At 51.3% G+C, this 17,137-nt stretch overlaps 1 protein-coding gene across 2 annotated transcripts in view; it reads left to right on the forward strand.

Annotated features, from left to right (window-relative positions):
- Pacsin2 (protein kinase C and casein kinase substrate in neurons 2) overlaps window positions 1-17,137 on the forward strand; it is a 95,803-nt gene that overhangs the window by 62,322 nt on the left and 16,344 nt on the right. For both annotated transcript variants that reach the window (XM_013024888.1, XM_013024889.1), the window contains exons 2-4: window positions 4,526-4,663; window positions 13,382-13,538; window positions 15,990-16,225. In XM_013024888.1, the coding sequence (XP_012880342.1) occupies window positions 4,604-4,663; window positions 13,382-13,538; window positions 15,990-16,225 (453 nt within the window). In that variant the 5' untranslated portion in view covers window positions 4,526-4,603. The remainder of the gene's footprint in view (window positions 1-4,525; window positions 4,664-13,381; window positions 13,539-15,989; window positions 16,226-17,137) is intronic.

Consider the following 17,137-nt stretch of genomic DNA (forward strand, 5'->3'; position numbering starts at 1 on the left):
TTTTCTTTTTGCTTATGTGGTGCTGAGGAATCGAACCCAGGGCCTCAGGTATGCAAGGCAAGCGCTCTACCACTGAGCCACCTTCCCAGCCCTCTCCTCCTGTTTTTTGTACTGAGGTTGAACATAGGAGCTCGCACATGCTAAGAACCAGCCCACCCTCAGACACCATCAAGAGACAATTGGCCTATGGTATCCTGCCCCACAGAGGGACATTTTCAGATGTTAGAGAAAGTATAAGATTTTGAAAAGAAAAGAAAGGTAGAAGGAAGGAAATAGTAGCAGAAAGAAATCAAGAAGATAGGGGCTGGGAAGGTAGCTCAGTGGTAGAGTACTTGCCTTGCATGCATGAGGCCCTTGGTTCGATTTCTCAGCAACACAGCCGGAAGTGATGCTGTGGCTCAAGTGATAGAGCACTAGCCTTAAGCTGAAGAGCTGAGGGACAGCGCCCAGGCCCAGAGTTCAGGCCCACAACCGACCAAAAAAAAAAAGAAAGAAATCAAGAAGATAGAAAACATATCCATTAGATAGCAGGAATGATGAGATGCTAGAAGCCAATTCTCTGAAAAAGAATAAAATTTGGTGATGTTGATGAAGAGATGTAACCTGGACAGAAGCACACATCCCCTAGGCTTGCGGGAGACCAGAGGAAGATAATGTGAATGTTTACGCAATGCATTAGGAAGAAACGAATTCCTAGAAAAATAAAACTTTCCCAAACCAACACTCAAAGAAGTAGAATATGAAGTCTTCACCTGTAAAAAATTAGCCAGAAGTGGTGCCAGGTGTGTAGTCCTAGCACTCTGGAGTCTGAACAGGGAGCTCACAGTGTAGGAGCCTTTTTTTTTTTTTTTTAACCTGTCCTGGGGCTTGTACTCAGGGCCTGGGCTCTGTCCCTGAGCTCTTCAGCTCAAGGCAAGTGCTCTACCACAGCGCCACTTCTGGTTTTTCTGGTGGTTCATTGAAGATAAGAGTCCCATGGTCTTTCCTACCCAGGCTGGCTTTGAACCACAATCCTCAGATCTCAGCCTCCTGAGTAGCTCCTGAGCCACCGGTGCCCAGCTTGTTTAAAGAAATTTAAAGCAAAACTGGGTGCCGGTGGCTCACCTGTAAGCCTAGCTACTCAGGAGGCTGAGATCTGAGGATTACAGTTCAAAGCCAGCCCGGGCAGGGAAGACCGTGAGACTCCTATCTCCAATAAACCACCAGAAAACCGGAAGTGGCGCTGTGGCTCAAGTGGTAGAGCACTCGCCTTGAGCTGAAGAGCTGAGGGACAGCGCCCAGGCCCAGAGTTCAAGCCCCACGACCGACCAAAAAAATTTTTTTTTAATTTTATTTTATTTGTGAACATACTGTACAGAGGGGTTACAATTACATGGGCAGGATAATGCATACATTTCTTACGACGCATTGCGGCCTCCTCCTTTGTTTACCCTTCACATCCCTTCCCAGCCTCCCCCCTCCCCCGAAAAAAAATATTTTTAAGGGAATAATGGTGCATGTGACCCAAACTAAAGGAAAGATTTTGAAAGTAGGATGTACAAATATCAACTCTAATAGTGAATATTAGTTATCGAGATCATATTAAAATTAATATCTGTGCAACAGATGATCCTTGACTGAGAGGAGAAGGAAGGCGGAGTGTAGCACTAATGGTTCACACCAGACATCATTGTGAGACAGACGCAGTGAGTGACTGCCCAGCCCATCCAAAAGGCCAAGGCCAGCAGCCTGTCATGGCACACAGCGGCAGTAGCTCACCCGGGCCCAGCCCAGCCAGGGAGGACTTCAGTATTTACTTACGTCCTAAACGAGTGGAGCTCGGCACAGGTGGTTATGGTTATGAAGGCTGCTACCAGCCTTCATTCACCTCATCTCCTCCACTTGGACAACCTCCTTGCCCTTGCTGTGCCTCAGTTTCCCTGCTCTAACAAGGCACATGATAAAAGTTTCCACCTCACATTGTTCTGGAATGCAGCATGCATACGTAGAAATACTGTCCGTGGGTAGCAGGTGGTGACCAGCCCCTGCATCAATGGGTTCGGGTGGTTTAGTGGCAGAGTCCCAGCAGGGATAAGTTTTTGTCTCAATATTTCTCACTACCTTTGGGTAGCTGGCTGAGGACAAGTAAGAGCAGTGGCTACCACTTTGGAGGTATCAATTTGTGTGTGTGTGTACATGCGCGCACCAAGTGACGCTTACTCATCACTAATCATGTAGCCCTCATTCTGACCGATGGAGCAGCTAATTCTTGGGATTGCTGCTGAGGTGTTCCTGTACATCAGTGATAGTTGAAGTCAGAGGAGTGCCTGGGAAATGCTTGAGCGGCACAGGGGCACCTCCGGCATGGACTCTGGAGAGCAGGTGGGGAGGAAGTTGGTGCAGGGAGCTTTGCATCCTGTGCCAGTGCTTTGGAGCTGGACAGAGGAAAGGGAGAGAATTTGGGTCCTCGTCCCAGCTCTGCCACCTTGTGGCCCCTTGCTGGGCAGCCCCAGTGTGTCTTGGTTTTGTTTCCTCTCCACTGGCCCCTGTGCCGAGCCTGCTTGGCAACTGGCACTTGTTGGGCTGTTTAATAAATCATAGGCAAACCCAGCTTCAACTGATGTCTGAACCATGGCTGTGGAGCATAAAGGCCTCTGGCTGAGCATCGAGCTGCTCCTCAGCCCAGGCCAGGGCCCATCCTCCCACAGCCACTCCAGGGGACTGGCCCAGGAGCCCAGTGGTGGCTTGAAGGGTAGCCTGAACCAAAAGGCCAAGGAGGTATTCTTGTGGAGCCTGAAGCAAAGGCAGCTGCTCCGGGCAGGAGACTTTCCAGTCGTAGACACAGGGAGGTAGCCACAGGGCCATGGCTGGTGACCCATGCCAGGCGGCCTTTGTGGCATCTAGTGATTTGACTGGTGACAGCATGCTGCCTGTGCTCAGCTCCAGGCATGTGTGTCCTCTTCTAGGGTTCTCTTAGCGGTGAAAGGCTGTTAGGGTGTGGCACTAACTATGCACTCTTGTCCCTTTGGCCTGAGTGGTTTGGGGCTTTGAGTACCAGGTCTGTTCCTGTTTCGTAGATGATGGCCCCCACACTGGTACTGCCTGCTGAAGTCCTGTAGTTCACAAGGTTAAACCCTGTAGCCAACAGTGAGCGTTTAGCTGCCAGGATGCTGATGTATCTACATTTGAAATCATTTTTGGAAAAGGTCTTGGTGTACTAGAAAGAACATTGCCTTAGTAAACAGGCCAAGCTGGTGCCCCAATGCCAGCCTCCACTGCTCATTACCCAGGCATCCATTTTCTCAGCTGCAAAATAGAGATAAAAGTGACAGTAAGGGGCGGCTGGGAATGTGGCTTAGTGGTAGAGTGCTTGCCTCGCATGCATGAAGCCCTGGGTTCAATTCCTCAGCACCACACACAGAAAAAGCCAGAAGTAGTGCTATGGCTCAAGTGGTAGAGTGCTAGCCTTGAGCACAGAGAGGCTCAAGGACAGTGCCCAGGCCCTGAGTTCAAGCTCCAGGACCAACAACAACAACAAAAATAACAGTAATAGTAATCATAGCATAATGATAATGGCAGTAATGATTGCATTTTTGCTTACTGAGTGTTTTGCATTTTCCAAGGAACAACCATTGTTCTGAGCCTTTCTGTGGATTAGACTCACAATGGTTCTGTGGTGTAGATTCCATTATAACCACAGAGAACATCAGGACTTTTGGCTCAGGCGAGTCTCAAAGTCTTATACCTTGTAAGGTGCTCCAGAGTCTGGCTGTTCCATCCTCTGTCTTCCCATTGCTAAGCCATGGAAGTCTGGGGAATACAGGGTGAGGTAGAGGAGGATGGAGCCGGTGTCTGCTTACGATGGTAGTGGGGGCCTTCACTGAACCTGTTTCTCAGAAGTAGTAGGTTTGTTTTTCTTTGTGCTGCACACAGATGGTGTGGGGCTGACACTCAGAGCATCAGTGAAAGATGTGAAAGACCGTGGGTGCTGCTGCTGCTTGTGGAGATGTAAGCCTGTTACCTCAAACTCGGATGTCCATGGCAGGAGGATCTGGAGTTTATGGCCAACCTGGGTTACATAGTCCCCCAAAAACAAAAACATAAAAGATGAGAGGACCCAGAGTTCCTGGGACTGTACCAGGAACTTTCAGGAGTGGGGTTAGACGTGGAAGGTGGGGTTATGCCTCCTCCCAGTCCTGGTCTTGCCCCACGGGGAGAGTGGGCTGGGCCGGGCCTGGTGGGCCACTGCTTGGCATATTCAGCTGACCGTCTCTGGCCCCGTCCTTTTCCCTAAGGTCCCTCGGGACTGAGGAAGGGTATTTAGTGAGGTTACTAACCTGCTTTCTAAGGTGTCTCTGAGCTTCCCTTACCCCTGTGGAACACACGTGCAGCTTCCAGAGTGTGAAGACTTCCTTCTCCCAGAAGGAAGCCCTTCCACTGCTGTGCACAGAAGGCAGCGTGGACGTGGGCTCTCGGCCGCTGCAGGTGACTTGCTTCTTGCCTTGGGAGTGTACAAGCCACAGCCATGTGTGTTTTTCTTTCCTAGGTGTGCCTCTGGTTTTGAGCATCTGAAGTGGACCCCTAAACCCGAGCGTTCACGGCCATCCCCTTGCCCTGTGCAGAAATGTCTGTCACGTACGATGATTCCGTGGGCGTGGAAGTGTCCAGCGACAGCTTCTGGGAGGTAATGCTTCATGCTTCAAACGCAGAGCCTGGTCGGTGGTGCCACCGCCATTGTGTCCGATGGAGATTGGAATGAGAGGCGCATTCAAGGCAGGCATTTGCTGTCAAATCCAGATGGAGCAGAGACTTGGGGCTGAGTTTAGCCAGCTCTCTGTCAGGGCAGAGCTCACCTTGCTGGGAAGTCTGATATGAAAAGAGATGAGGAATATTTTGTGCAAATACTGGGACTTGAACTTGGCCCTGCAATCTTGTTCAGCTTTTTCGCTCATAACTGGCATTCTACCATTTGAGCCATAACTCCACTTTCACCTTTTTGCTGGTTAATTAGAAATCTGAGTCTTAGATTTGTCTGCCTAGGCTAGCTTTGAACTGAAATTCTCATTCTTCAGCCTCATGAGCAGCAGGGATTACAGGCATGAACCACCAGCATCTGGTTCCAGTGCTTTTTCTCATGTCCAGCCACTCTGTGGGACCGGCATGATACAGGCATTCCCAGGCTCCACCTGAGGAGGCCGCTTTACTTTGAGCTTTGTGTTACACAGATGGTGGTGGTACATGGTAGCACAATGCACACAAGCCCGAGTCTGAACGAACTGCTCTTGAACTTGGTGGAGCACCTGCCTGACCATCTGTGTCCTGCAGCTCCATTCCTGATGGACTGTTGTAGGGTTGGTTTTGGTTTGGAGATCATTCTTCCCACTTCCTTTCCCTGGCCACTGGCTAAAAGAAAGTCAGTTTAAAGTTTTACGTTTATTGATTATTGGCTGGGATGTAGCTCAGTGGCAAAGCACTTGCCTAGCAAGTGCAATGTCCTGGGTTCAATCCCCAGTACCAAAAAAGAAAAAGACAAAAGTAAAAAAAAAAAAAAAAAAAAAACCAGCCCAAACAAACATTTACTGATTGCAGTTCCAGGGATTGAACCTAGGGTCTGTGAAACATGCTAAACTAGTGCTCTAACACTGAGCTTCAGGTCCAGCCCAGAAAGTCAGGTTTTTTGGTTTTTGTTTTTTTGCCAGTCCCTGAGGCTTAAACTTAGGGCCTGGGTGCTGTCCCTAAGATTTTTCACTCAAGACTAGTGCTCTACTACTTGAGCCATAGTTCCACTCCTGTTTTTTGCTGGTTAATTGGAGGTAAGAGTCTTCCAGACTTTCCTGCCTGGGCTGGCAGATCTCAGCCTTGTGAGTAGTTAGGATTACAGGCAGGAGCCACTGGCGCCCTACAACTTTTGATCTCTCAGTCTCTGTGGCATAAGCCCTGGAGCTTTCTTGCAGTTGTGGAGTTGTAGACAAGAGTGAGTCCAGCCATGCTGTCACCAGCTGTGTGACCCTGAGCAAGCTACTCAACTCATCTGAGCCTCAGTGTCTTCATCTGTTAAGGGAAGATTACTGGCTAGATATGATGAGGCCAATCCCCATGTCCTGGTGATTGCTGGAGACTAGCTTCATAGAGAAACCTAGCTGGGTAATGCTATCTGAAAACACATGCCAACTCCTACTGAGTTTAATGGAAACGGTGATCAAAATACCTAACTTTTCAGATGGGCAGAGGACTCCAACTTCACTAACATCTTTCGTCCCCGTTTTTCCACTGAAGGGGTTATGCTTTACTTCATGCTAAACAGCACATTCTGTTTGTGAGACGCGGCTGCTCATCTGGATGCACTGGTTCATGCCTGCAGCCCCAGCATTGGGGAAGCTGAAGTAGGAGGCTCATTCAGGGGTGGGAGACCTACCCCAGAACCACCCAGTGGGGTGAGAGTACATATTGTTGAGCAGCTACTGTGTGCTGCTAGGCCCTGGGAGGATACAGGACTGTGGAGGCCAGGCTGTTGGCTGGCAGGGCTGCGTCTGTACCTGCAGGAGCCAATGGAACCAGAGAGCCAGCAGGGGTTCTGTCCTTCCTGGCTGGCAGCAGCTCTCTTGGGTAGGGGAGCAGGCCAGAGCACACATCTCAGTGACAGGAAAGATTTCAGGGATGAGAGGGGCAGCGACGTTAGCCAGGTGGCCAGCCCCATGGTGGGCGTGTGAGTATGGGGCGTGGTGGGAGTACGGGGCAGAGCTATAAGAAGCTGCATCAGCACAACTTAAAAGGAGCAAGGCTGGAATTCAGAACCTCCCTGCTGTCCCACTGTGGGTGCAGCAGGTAAACCAAGGGGCAAAGGGGGCAGGTGCAGGAGATTGTGTTGTCATCAGGGTCCTAGCCATGTCACCCACTACTTGTGTGTGGCTTTGGGTAAGTTCCCGATTTTTCTTTAATTCCTATTCTAAATGGGCAGTAATGATGTACACATCTGTAGGGCACTGTGAGGTCTAAAGGAATGAATGCAGGTGAGTGGTGAACAGGTCAGGGTGGGCCTGGCCCAGCGCTTAGTCCCCCTGACATGGGAGTGGGAGGGACTCACACACATCTACGGCTGTTCCTGCAGTGGCTTTGGCAATGGTATTTAATTGCTGGGTTGGTAGCTGGAAAAATTTAGCAGCTAAATGTAGTGTTATTACAGAAGTGTTCAGCTCCTTGTTTAATGTCATTAACCTGGAGCGCAGCTCTGGAAGCTCTCCAGCTTCCCATTAAGTTCTTAACTGTAGGCCTATCAGAAGATGAGTATATTCCTTTTGCCTGAAGAGTAAATGCTGAGACAGGCTGTGCTCTTCTGTGACGCTGGCCCGGAAGTGGCTCTTCATCTTGGGTCACATCAGCAGTGCCCTTGTCCTCCACCTTGACAGGTGTTGGTTGGCTAAGGATCAGGAGCCCGCCCCATGTGGCTCTGAGTAACTGAGGTGCCTGCTGTCAGCTCTGCTCCTCCTGCTCACAGAAGCCTCATCCTTTCCCAGAAAGCCTTGTGGTCTCCACCAGGAAAGTCTCTTGTGCTTAAATTTCTTCTTCCCCATCACTAGGCACTAACTGAAGAGGGTTGCCCCGTGCAGGGGGGACAGGGCTCTGCCCTCCAGAAGCTTATAGCTGTAGTATTTAGAGGAAAAGACGAGAGATCATCCTGCCAAGTGCAGCCTCCGCCCCACAGCCTCCCAGCCCTCCTGGGATGAGCTGGTCTTGGGGAGAAATCACACAGGCCCTGGAGGTTGCTGAAGGAGGATCTGGGAGGCCCTCCTGCTGCTTTGTGCTCTTGTTGCTCTTGTAATGTTGCTCACTTCCGATGCCTTGAGAGGCCAAGGTGTTAGCATCTGGCAGTGTCTCAGTGTGCTCAGAGAGGGCCGCTGTGACCGCTGCACTAAGAACCTGGGCATCGGCCCTGATTGCTTCATTGTCCATGATTCTGAGCTCTCCGCAACTCCATGTGGAATGGGAATCCTAGTCAGCACCATCCACGCCCTGGGAACACATCGTGGAGTAAGTACCCTGTCTGCAGCCAGCCTGGAGAATGAGGGAAAATAAAAGCACAGCTCAGCCCCACTCCTTTAATACATTTTGGCCCCTCGAGGGAGTAGGATGGATTGAGCTGCTATGGAGAGTCACAGAGTGGGGGCATTGGCTTAGCCCATGCAAGGCAGGCCATGACCTTCCTCCAGCCTCGGCTGAGCTTCTTCCCTCTCACTGGGCCAGTACCGCTGTTGGTGGGTAACTTGCCCTAAGTCTCACAGCCTAGGAACAGTGTGTTCACCATGACATTGCTAGTGCCTCACATAGCCCTTGACTCCCAGCAGTGTTTAGTATCTGAGTGGCAAGAGGCCAGATGCTCCAAACTTGAGAGTTAGGGGGGCTGGGAAGGTGGCTCAGAGGTAGAGCGTTTGCCTTGCATGCATGAGGCCCTGGGTTCGACTCCTCAGCACCACATAAGCAAAAAGAAAAAAGCCGGAAGTGGCGCTGTGGCTCAAGTGGTAGAGCACTAGCCTTGAGCTGAAGAGCTGAGAGACAGTGCCCAGGCCCAGAGTTCAGGCTCCACGACCGGACCAAAAAACAAAAAAACAAAACTTGAGAGTTAGGAACACCTCTGTTTGGAATCCACTGGCTGGTGTCAGTGGAGATCCAGCTCAGTTGGAGACCTTGAACTGTGAAGCGCTTTTAGAGGCCATCCAGTTCTCTCTGAATGGAGATGATGAAATGACTAGAGAGGCCTGGTCTTGTCGAATGACAGCTAAGAGCATGGGTGGTGGGGAAGAAGCCAGCTGGCCTGCAAGTCCATGGTCCCACAGTGTGTGTGGCTCTCACCTTACAGCCGAAGGAACTGAAGTTCACAGAAGAGATTCATACAAGGTCGTGTACTTCGGGGCAGGGCCGCAGAGTGCTCCCCTTGTGAGATGTGGTAGAGGGAAGAAGGCCTTGGTAGAGAAAGTCAAGGGAGCCCAAGGAAGGACTCATTTGGGCCTAGGGGCATTCTTGTGGGTTCAGTCCCAGCACTGCCAAAAACCTGAGCTCATCTCTTCACCGTCTGCGGACAGTATTTCAGGCATTTGAACAGGCTCATGCTTCATCTTGTCATCCAAACCCACTGAGAAGGTGCTGAAGCCTCTTGGCGGCCTTTGTCAGTTTGGGGTCAGACACTCGCCTCTGCCTGCATAGACTAGCTCGAGGGACGTTGCCAGGGGCTGTGCCTTCTACTGGCCAACTTGGCACAGCTGGCCTGTCCTCAATCTTCCTTGCCAGTTTAGAAGGGACAGGTTTCATGCGCAAACCTTTTGAGTTCCATGTTACTGGGCATGGTCATTCTGATGGTCAAATCAGGTCATTTAAGAGGCCCTACTTAGTGGTGAAGAGATGTGGGGTTCTGGGATGAGTCTCATTGGCACACACTGTTCTGTTACATCTTCTCAGGTCTCAGTCCAGGGCGGCCACGCCGCAGAGGCACTGCTGGCTGCACAGGCACAGATGAGCGTACCCCTTCACACCTGTTTCCTCATCACCAAAATGGGCTCACTGATGACTAGGACCGCACCGATTCTGTGGGGTGACACGGGTGGCGTTGTCAGCTCCCTGCCCAGCAGAGCGCAGCCATGCTCCATTATGACGTGTGGATGATGACAGAATGGGGTGCCTGTCACCAGGAGGCTCGCAGTCCAGCTGAAGACAGGAGGCCAGGCCCTGGGAGAAACTGACCATGGGCGCAGTGTTCGCCAGGGCCTGCGTGTCCCCCAGCTGCAGCAGCCAGCAGGAGCTGGAGACAGGGAGGGGGGCTGGTTCCAGCTGCTTCAGTGCAGGCGGTGCAAGTGTTTGCCCATGGGGGTCTGGCCAGGAGGCCTGCCCAGGGAGCCTTCGTGGGAAAGATTGGCCTAGCCATGCCTTAAGGAAGGTAGAACGGGAGAGGAAGCAGGAGGGATTTCAGAGTTGTCCTAGGGCACATGTGTGCTTCATGACAGAAGGCCCGCTGGTCTGTTTTACATACTGTAAGGGCCATATGCCCACCCAGGCCCAGGTTTGGATCGGCCAGTCTGTAGGTATAGTTACCCGAGTTTACATCCTCCAGACCCACCTCCTCGGAGTCCTGTCTTTCTCAGGTTATCTACAACTTGCTGGCAGATTCTAAGTTTAAATCCTGTGTTGATGGTACTGGAATCTGGACTTTGGGCCCTACCCTTACTGGGCAAGAGCTCTGCCACTACAGCCTTAACCTTTTTTGTCCATTATTATTATTTTCAAATAAGGTATCTCATTTTTGCTTCGGTGCCCTGGATGGTGACCCATTGATTTGTGCTTTCAGTGTATCTGGGATAATGTGTATACACTACCATTCCCAGCTTTTCATTGGTTGAGTTGGGGTCTTGCAAAGTTTCCTTTTGCCTGGGCTGGGCTCAATTTTTGACTCTTCTGATCTCCACCTTGGCAGTAATTAGAGTTACAGGCCTGCTCATGTTTTATTATATCGGGGCCTGTGGAGGCCATGGGGAGAGAGCTGTGAATACAGACACAGGTCTGCACCCTCTAGGGCACAGAGACTGGGGTGGCTCCTGCTTGTGAGTGCAGTGTACACTTTGCTCAGAGGATGGATAGGCAGTTCCTTTATTGCTAGCTAGTTTGGACTTTTTTTTTTTTTTGTGGTACTGAGGTTTGAACTCAAACTAGGCAAGCATTCTACCACTAGACTTAATTCCATAAAGCAATGGCCAGGCATAGCTTCCAGCCAGCTGTGCTATTTGACGGAGGACAGCACAGCCAGCATCATGGGGGCATCTTGGTGTACCCCTTCTCTCGGCTCTGTGCCTGGCGGACCCACGGCCTGTCCCCAGCTGTCACAGGGTTGGCACAGGCTCCTCTGTCACCTCCGGGACCACTGACAGCCTTCGTGGAAGCCTGAGGTGGATGCTTGCTGAGGGCCTCCCCTCATTTGTGGCTGCTGCTCTAAGTCAACAGTGCACTGCAGGGGCTGGGCTGGGGCTTAGCAGTAGAGTGCTCGCCTCAGTTGCATGCAGCCCTGGGTTGGACTCCTCAGAATCACATCAACGGAAAAAGCCAGAAGCGGTGCTGCGACTCAAGTGGTAGAGTGCTAGCTTTGGACAAAAAGAAGCTCAGGGATAGTGCCCAGGCCCTGAGTTCCAAGTGCCAGGACTGGCAAAAAAAAAAAAGTAAACTGCAGCCACTGTGAGTGCTGATGGATGGCGCCAACACATGATTGGTTAGCAAATTCCCTTCTCCTGAAATCTTTCTCCAAGAGTTTTCAAAATCAGAGAAGTGGCCAGGTTTCAGAAGTGCCAGGATCCCTGTTTGGATGGTGGTCACCAGTCTGAAGGGAGATGAAAACAGGAGGTGCATGGCAGCTTCCTAGCTTTCTAGCACTGAGGCCACATTAGGGCTGCGATGATCTCTGCTCCTCTTGCCCAGCTCAGCCATACGCAGTTGTGTTTGGGGTATGTTGCCTCCTACTGTAAAGTTCAAAAGGATCATGTATGTGTGGTCACCTGTATAAGGGGTTGTAAGAACACTTGTCTTTGCCTTCTGGCAGGGCTGCTAAAATGTAAAGTCCCAACTCAGGTTCAGCCTGATGTTTTGATGCTTAAACTGCCGGCTGAGAAGTTCCTGCCAGCCTATGCCTGGGCTGGAGGGCATCTGTGGAGAGAATGATGGATTGTGTAGTCTAAGAGTTGTGCCTATATTCAGCAAGCAGCCAGAAACTATGCCAGGGCTCTGCAGAAGGCTGCCCAGGGCACCTGCCTTCTGGCGGCCTCTGGTTCAACAGGATTTGGGGTCTCATGCAGCAAGTCATCTCCGGCCTCTCTAGAGCTCTGGCCTCAGGATAGAGCCCCTTTCTCTCTGTCCTCTGGCCGTTTATGTGCAGGACTCTTGGGGGCTCTGTGTTTGTTTTGGGTTGTTTTTGTTTTTTTGCCAGATCTCTTCTCTCCTCCACCTGCAGACCCTTTCCTTGTCCTCCTCAGTTCAGAACAGGAGCAACAACTGACAATGCCACCAAGAGAGCGCTGCTTCTCCTTTCTACAGAAACAGGCAAATGCCATCCTTTCTGTAGGGAGAAAGACCTAAGCAAAGAGAAAGTACTAGGGGTTGGAGGTGTGGCCCAGCTGATAGAACGCTAGCCAGTAAGCAAAAAATGCCACATACCACGTTCAGGTTCCTGTCTCAGACTATAAAGAAAAGCGAAACTACTAGGTGATCAGCTAAGTGGAGACTGTTAGAGAAGGTTAAATGGACAAGAAGATGGCCTACATTTTTTTAAATGGAGGTAGAAAAAGAATAAGAATGTAACAAATCCTCTTTTCAGTGTCATTTGACAACTCATCCGAGTCCATGGCTCAATCCATGACTTTTTTTTGGTGCCAATTCTGGGTGCTTGAACTCAGGCCTGGGTGCTATCCTTGATCTATTTTTGCTCAAGGCTAGCACTCCACCACTTGGGTGACAGCTCCACTCCAGGCTCTTTTGGTGGCTAATTGGAGATAAGAGTCTCATGGCCTTTTCTGCCCAGGCTAGCTTTGAACTGCAGTGCTCAGATCTCAGCCTCCTGAGTAGCTAGGGCTGCAAGCATGAGCTACCAGCGCCTGGTGAATGTTTTGATTTTTGCCCCAACTTAGTTACTAACATTTTCTTTATGATTTCTAATTTACCTAACTTCCTTTTTCATATATGAAAATAAGTCAAAACTCAAACTTGCTCTTGAAAAAGCAGCTAAAGCTCTGAGCTTTGCCATCCAGACTGCCTTGCCTGGAGCTGTGTAGTGAGCAGCGCTCGCCTAGCCACTGTGAGGTTTGGGCGGAGGTGTCACTGCTTCAAGCCCCATTTTCTTCATCTGTAAAAGGGTATTCCTGCGGGGTAGGGGCTGGCAATACTTGTGGGCATAAGGCATCAAGCATGGTGCCTGGCATCTAGTGGGTACTCCCTAAGTGTGAAGTCATTTGTTACTGTAGTTGAGAGGTAGTGGTAATTCAGCAGGTTTTCCTTAGCTGTCCCCTCCCCCGGGAAGCCACCCCTGCCCACGCCGTCTGCACAGGAGGTGCTTTCAGCATCCTCAGCCCTCTGCTTGTCTGCCTCTCTCCCTGACCTGCCAGTTGTTTCTGCCTAGTACCTGGCCAGGAGTCTGTTGAGAAGCTCAGGCCAGCTGAACGTACATCCCTATTCATGAACAATGAGAAGCTTGTTGGGTAGCACAGTGTGCCTTTCAGACCGGGGAGACGGGACAGCCTCTGGAATGAGCATGGGGGGGCCTGATTGCCGTGAAGGCTGTTTGTACAACAGCTAAAAGCAGGCTGCACACTCGTGGGAGGGTCTGCGGGGTAGACAGCCACCCTGACCGCCCGCCTCACAGCTTGGCTCTGTCTCCCAGGTCGGGAACTACAAGCGGACTGTGAAGCGGATTGACGATGGCCATCGCCTATGTAGCGACCTCATGAACTGCGTGCACGAACGTGCGCGCATTGAGAAGGCCTACGCACAGCAGCTCACGGAGTGGGCCCGGCGCTGGAAGCAGCTCGTGGAGAAAGGTAGCAAGGCCACAGGCAGGGGCACCAGCTACTCATCTGCCAAGTCCCTGTCTGGGCCACTTTCTTCCAATAAATTGGGTCGAGAGAGGGTATCTTATAGTTCTCAGGGATGTGACTTTTGTTGCCTGGGCACTGTCCCTGAGCTCTTTTGCTCAAGGCTAGTGGTCTACCACTTTGAACCATAGTTCTACTTTCAGTTTTCTGATGGTTAATTGGAGATGAAGTCTCATGGATTTTCTTCCCCAGCTGGCTTCAAATTGTGATCCTCAGATCTCAGCCTCCTGAGTAGCTAGGATTAGGGGTATGACTTCACGAGGGCAGTAGGGTGCCTGCTACCCAGTGGGTACAAGCTGTACAAGCTTCTCTCCTTACTCCTTGGGGATACTGGGATGCTGTTTATTGTTTCATTTTGTTTTTGTGCCAGTACTATGGTTCGAACTCAGGGCCTAGGTACCCCTTAGCTTTTTCTGCTCAAGACTGGTGCTCTAACACTTGAGCCACACCTCCACCACTTCTGGCTTTTTGGTGGTTAGTTAGAGATTAGAGTCTCAGGACTTTCCTGCCTGAGCTGGCTTCAAATCTTAATCCTCAGATCTCAGCCCGTTGAGTACCTAGAATTACAGGTGGGAGCCACCTGCATACAACCTGGAATGTTCTTTGCACTCAGCCCCTAAGTCTCCTTTTGCAGCCCTTGTTGACCATAGGACACACTTGGGCCTGCCAGCTAAACTCAGAGCAGGAAGAAACTTGAAGAGGTCCCACCAACCAAGAGGCCCTGCTACTCATCACCTTGTCTTGAAACACCCAGAGCAGTTTACCCTTAAGCCTGGCCATGCAGCTTGTCAAATCAGACTGGAGGATGGCCATTGGCCTGCTCCCTAATGCTCGACTTCAAGGGAGGAGCTTCCTGTTTCTGTGGTGGAGGCCTGCTCCTTCCCTCCTCACCACAGACTCGAGACACTGAGGTGTGGCGACACAGTGCTGTGGGCCGGAGCCCAGTGCCCAGCTAGAGGGGAGCCTGATCGAGCGTGAGGTTTCCAGGCACAGAAGCAGCTTCTGGAGCTTCTCAGGCTGTGTGGGGCAGGCTCTGCCAGCGTGGCAGCTGACTTAGAGGAGTCAGGTGTCCAGGTGACGGGTCAGCCATGCCTAGAGAAGCGGCCTGTCCTTTCCCCAGGATGCTGGCGTGGGTCATGGCCAGTTCAGGGTCTGGCCCAGGCTCTCCTCTGAGTCCCCTCTGTGGTGCTTCTGTCACCTGGCCACTCTCACCTTGGCTGTCTGGCCGCCAAAGCAGGCCAGGGAGCATGTGTCATTTTGTAGTTATAAGGTGTCAGAGCCTCAAAGAGGCTCCATCTCTGCCACCCCAAGCCCTGCATTTGTGCGTCCCTTTCCTCCCTGCCATTTTCACCTTAGTGTCCTTCCCTCTCCCCCACCCGCTCTTGCCGGTCCTGGGGTTTGAACTCAGGGCCTGGGTCCCTGAGCCTTTTTGTGCTGTATCACTTGAGCCACAGTGCCACTTCTAGTTTTTTCCGAGAAGTTAATTGGAGATAAGAGTCTCATGGACTTTTCAAAAGCACAGGCTGATTTCAAACTGTGATCCTCACATCTCAGCCTCCTAAGTAGCTAGGATTACAGACATGAGCCACCAGTGCCTGGCTTTCTCTCCACCCCACCTCCACCCCCGCAGCCTTGTTATAGCCCTTGCCCTTCCCCACCTGAACCCCTAATCCTCAGTGACAGCCTCAATTAAGTTTCATTCCTAAGTTGGGGCGAGGGGAGGGGGGTCCACACCTTATTATCCACACTCCTCAGGTGGCAGGGGAATTATGAATTGAATGCCAGCCAGAATAAAGTTAATGAAGTCCCTAAAACAAAATGCAGGGTTGTGGGCATGGGTCAAATGGTGGAGCTCCTGCTAACAAGATCAAGAGTCCTATCCCCACTACCATGGCAGGGGTAGACAGAATCTGTGGCTCAAGTGGCAGAGCAGTTAATTAGCAATCACACAACCAAATACCACAAGGGGATCCTCCAAAGCAGCTTGCCCTTCCTGGCTAGCCTTTTAGACTGAGAGCCACTAGCATGGAGTGAAGTGACACAGCCATGACCGCACTGTCCAGAGCTTTCCATCTGGGCACACAGAGGCCTGGGGCAGAGCTGCCCTGGAGACAAGCCTCTGTCCTTCTACCCCGGGCAAAGGCCATCCATGGTGGTGAATCAAAGTGACTACACTACAGATGTAGGGGAAGGAGAGGGGTGAGCTCTTTTCAGAAGGTCCCCCTCCTCCAGGTGTCTTTAAACACTTCTAAACTGCAGACAGTTTTTACAGAGCTCAGTAGCTTTAGAAAAGGTCCTGCTAGCACTTGGGCAGCTCCCATGTGCACAGCTGCAGGGTTGACAGGAAACCCTTGCCTCCCGCCAGGGCTGATTAAGCCTCTGCTTCTCCCCTACCAGGGCCCCAGTATGGGACTGTGGAGAAGGCCTGGATGGCTGTCATGTCTGAGGCGGAGAGAGTGAGCGAGCTGCACCTAGAGGTGAAGGCCTCGCTGATGAACGAGGACTTCGAGAAGATCAAGAACTGGCAGAAGGAAGCCTTTCACAAACAGATGATGGGAGGCTTCAAGGAGACCAAGGAAGCAGAGGATGGCTTCCGGAAGGCCCAGAAGCCCTGGGCCAAGAAGCTGAAAGAGGTGCCTTGCTTCTCACAGGCTGCTGCTTGGCCTGGCCCCTCCCCTGTAGGCCCTCCAGCAGGATCCCTGTGGCCGTCACGCTGCTAGAGGAAAAGCCACCCTCACACCTGCAGCCAAGGTGGCTGCCATTTACTCAGAACCACCCACCCACCACCATACTTCCTCCAGCCTGGGGAATTCTGCACTAGAGACTTAAAGAGCCTTTGCACTAGTAGAAAGGAGTAATATAATTTTGCTCTTTGTCCTGCATGGATTTTTTTTTCTCCCAAATTTGAAAAAAAAAAGGGGGTGGGGTGGGGAGGGACTGACATTCTTGGTTCAATGGTCAAAGTCTCTGAGGCCATGACCTAGCTAAAGGCTGTCATCTGGTCAACCGGGCCCTTAGTATATGGGTTCTGTCCTGCTTGAGGCCTGGCCCTCATTCCTCATTGTACATCCTCCCCCAACCCTCCCCCCTCCACGTGGCTTTTCTCAGAGGCTGTGTGGCTTTCTATTCCGCCTATCCAGAGTAACGCTCCACCTCTGAGTTGTCAGAGGCTCTCCTGTCCTCTACTGCTTGATCCAGCCACATCTCTTCTCTGTTCCTTCTTGCCCCTAGCCCATTCATAATGCAGCATTGTGTCCTCTCACAGGGACATTGATATTGACATTGATTCTAGAATGTAGTTTATGACTTTGGTTTAAAATAGAAAGCATCTATTAAACCAGTATGCATTTGTGTGTGTAAAATAGCCATTAAAATGTGTGCATATAAAACAGCCATTAAAATCATGTAGCTAGGGGCTGGGAAGGTGGCTCAGTGGTAGAGCGCTTGCTCTGCATGCTCAAGGCCCTGGGTTCGATTCCTCAGCACCACATAAGCAAAAAGAAAAAAGCCGGAAGTGGCGCTGTGGCTCAAGTGGTAGAGCGCTA

Source organism: Dipodomys ordii, unplaced genomic scaffold, assembly GCF_000151885.1.
Source record: "Dipodomys ordii isolate 6190 unplaced genomic scaffold, Dord_2.0 Scaffold79, whole genome shotgun sequence".
In the NCBI taxonomy this organism is placed as follows: domain Eukaryota; kingdom Metazoa; phylum Chordata; class Mammalia; order Rodentia; family Heteromyidae; genus Dipodomys; species Dipodomys ordii.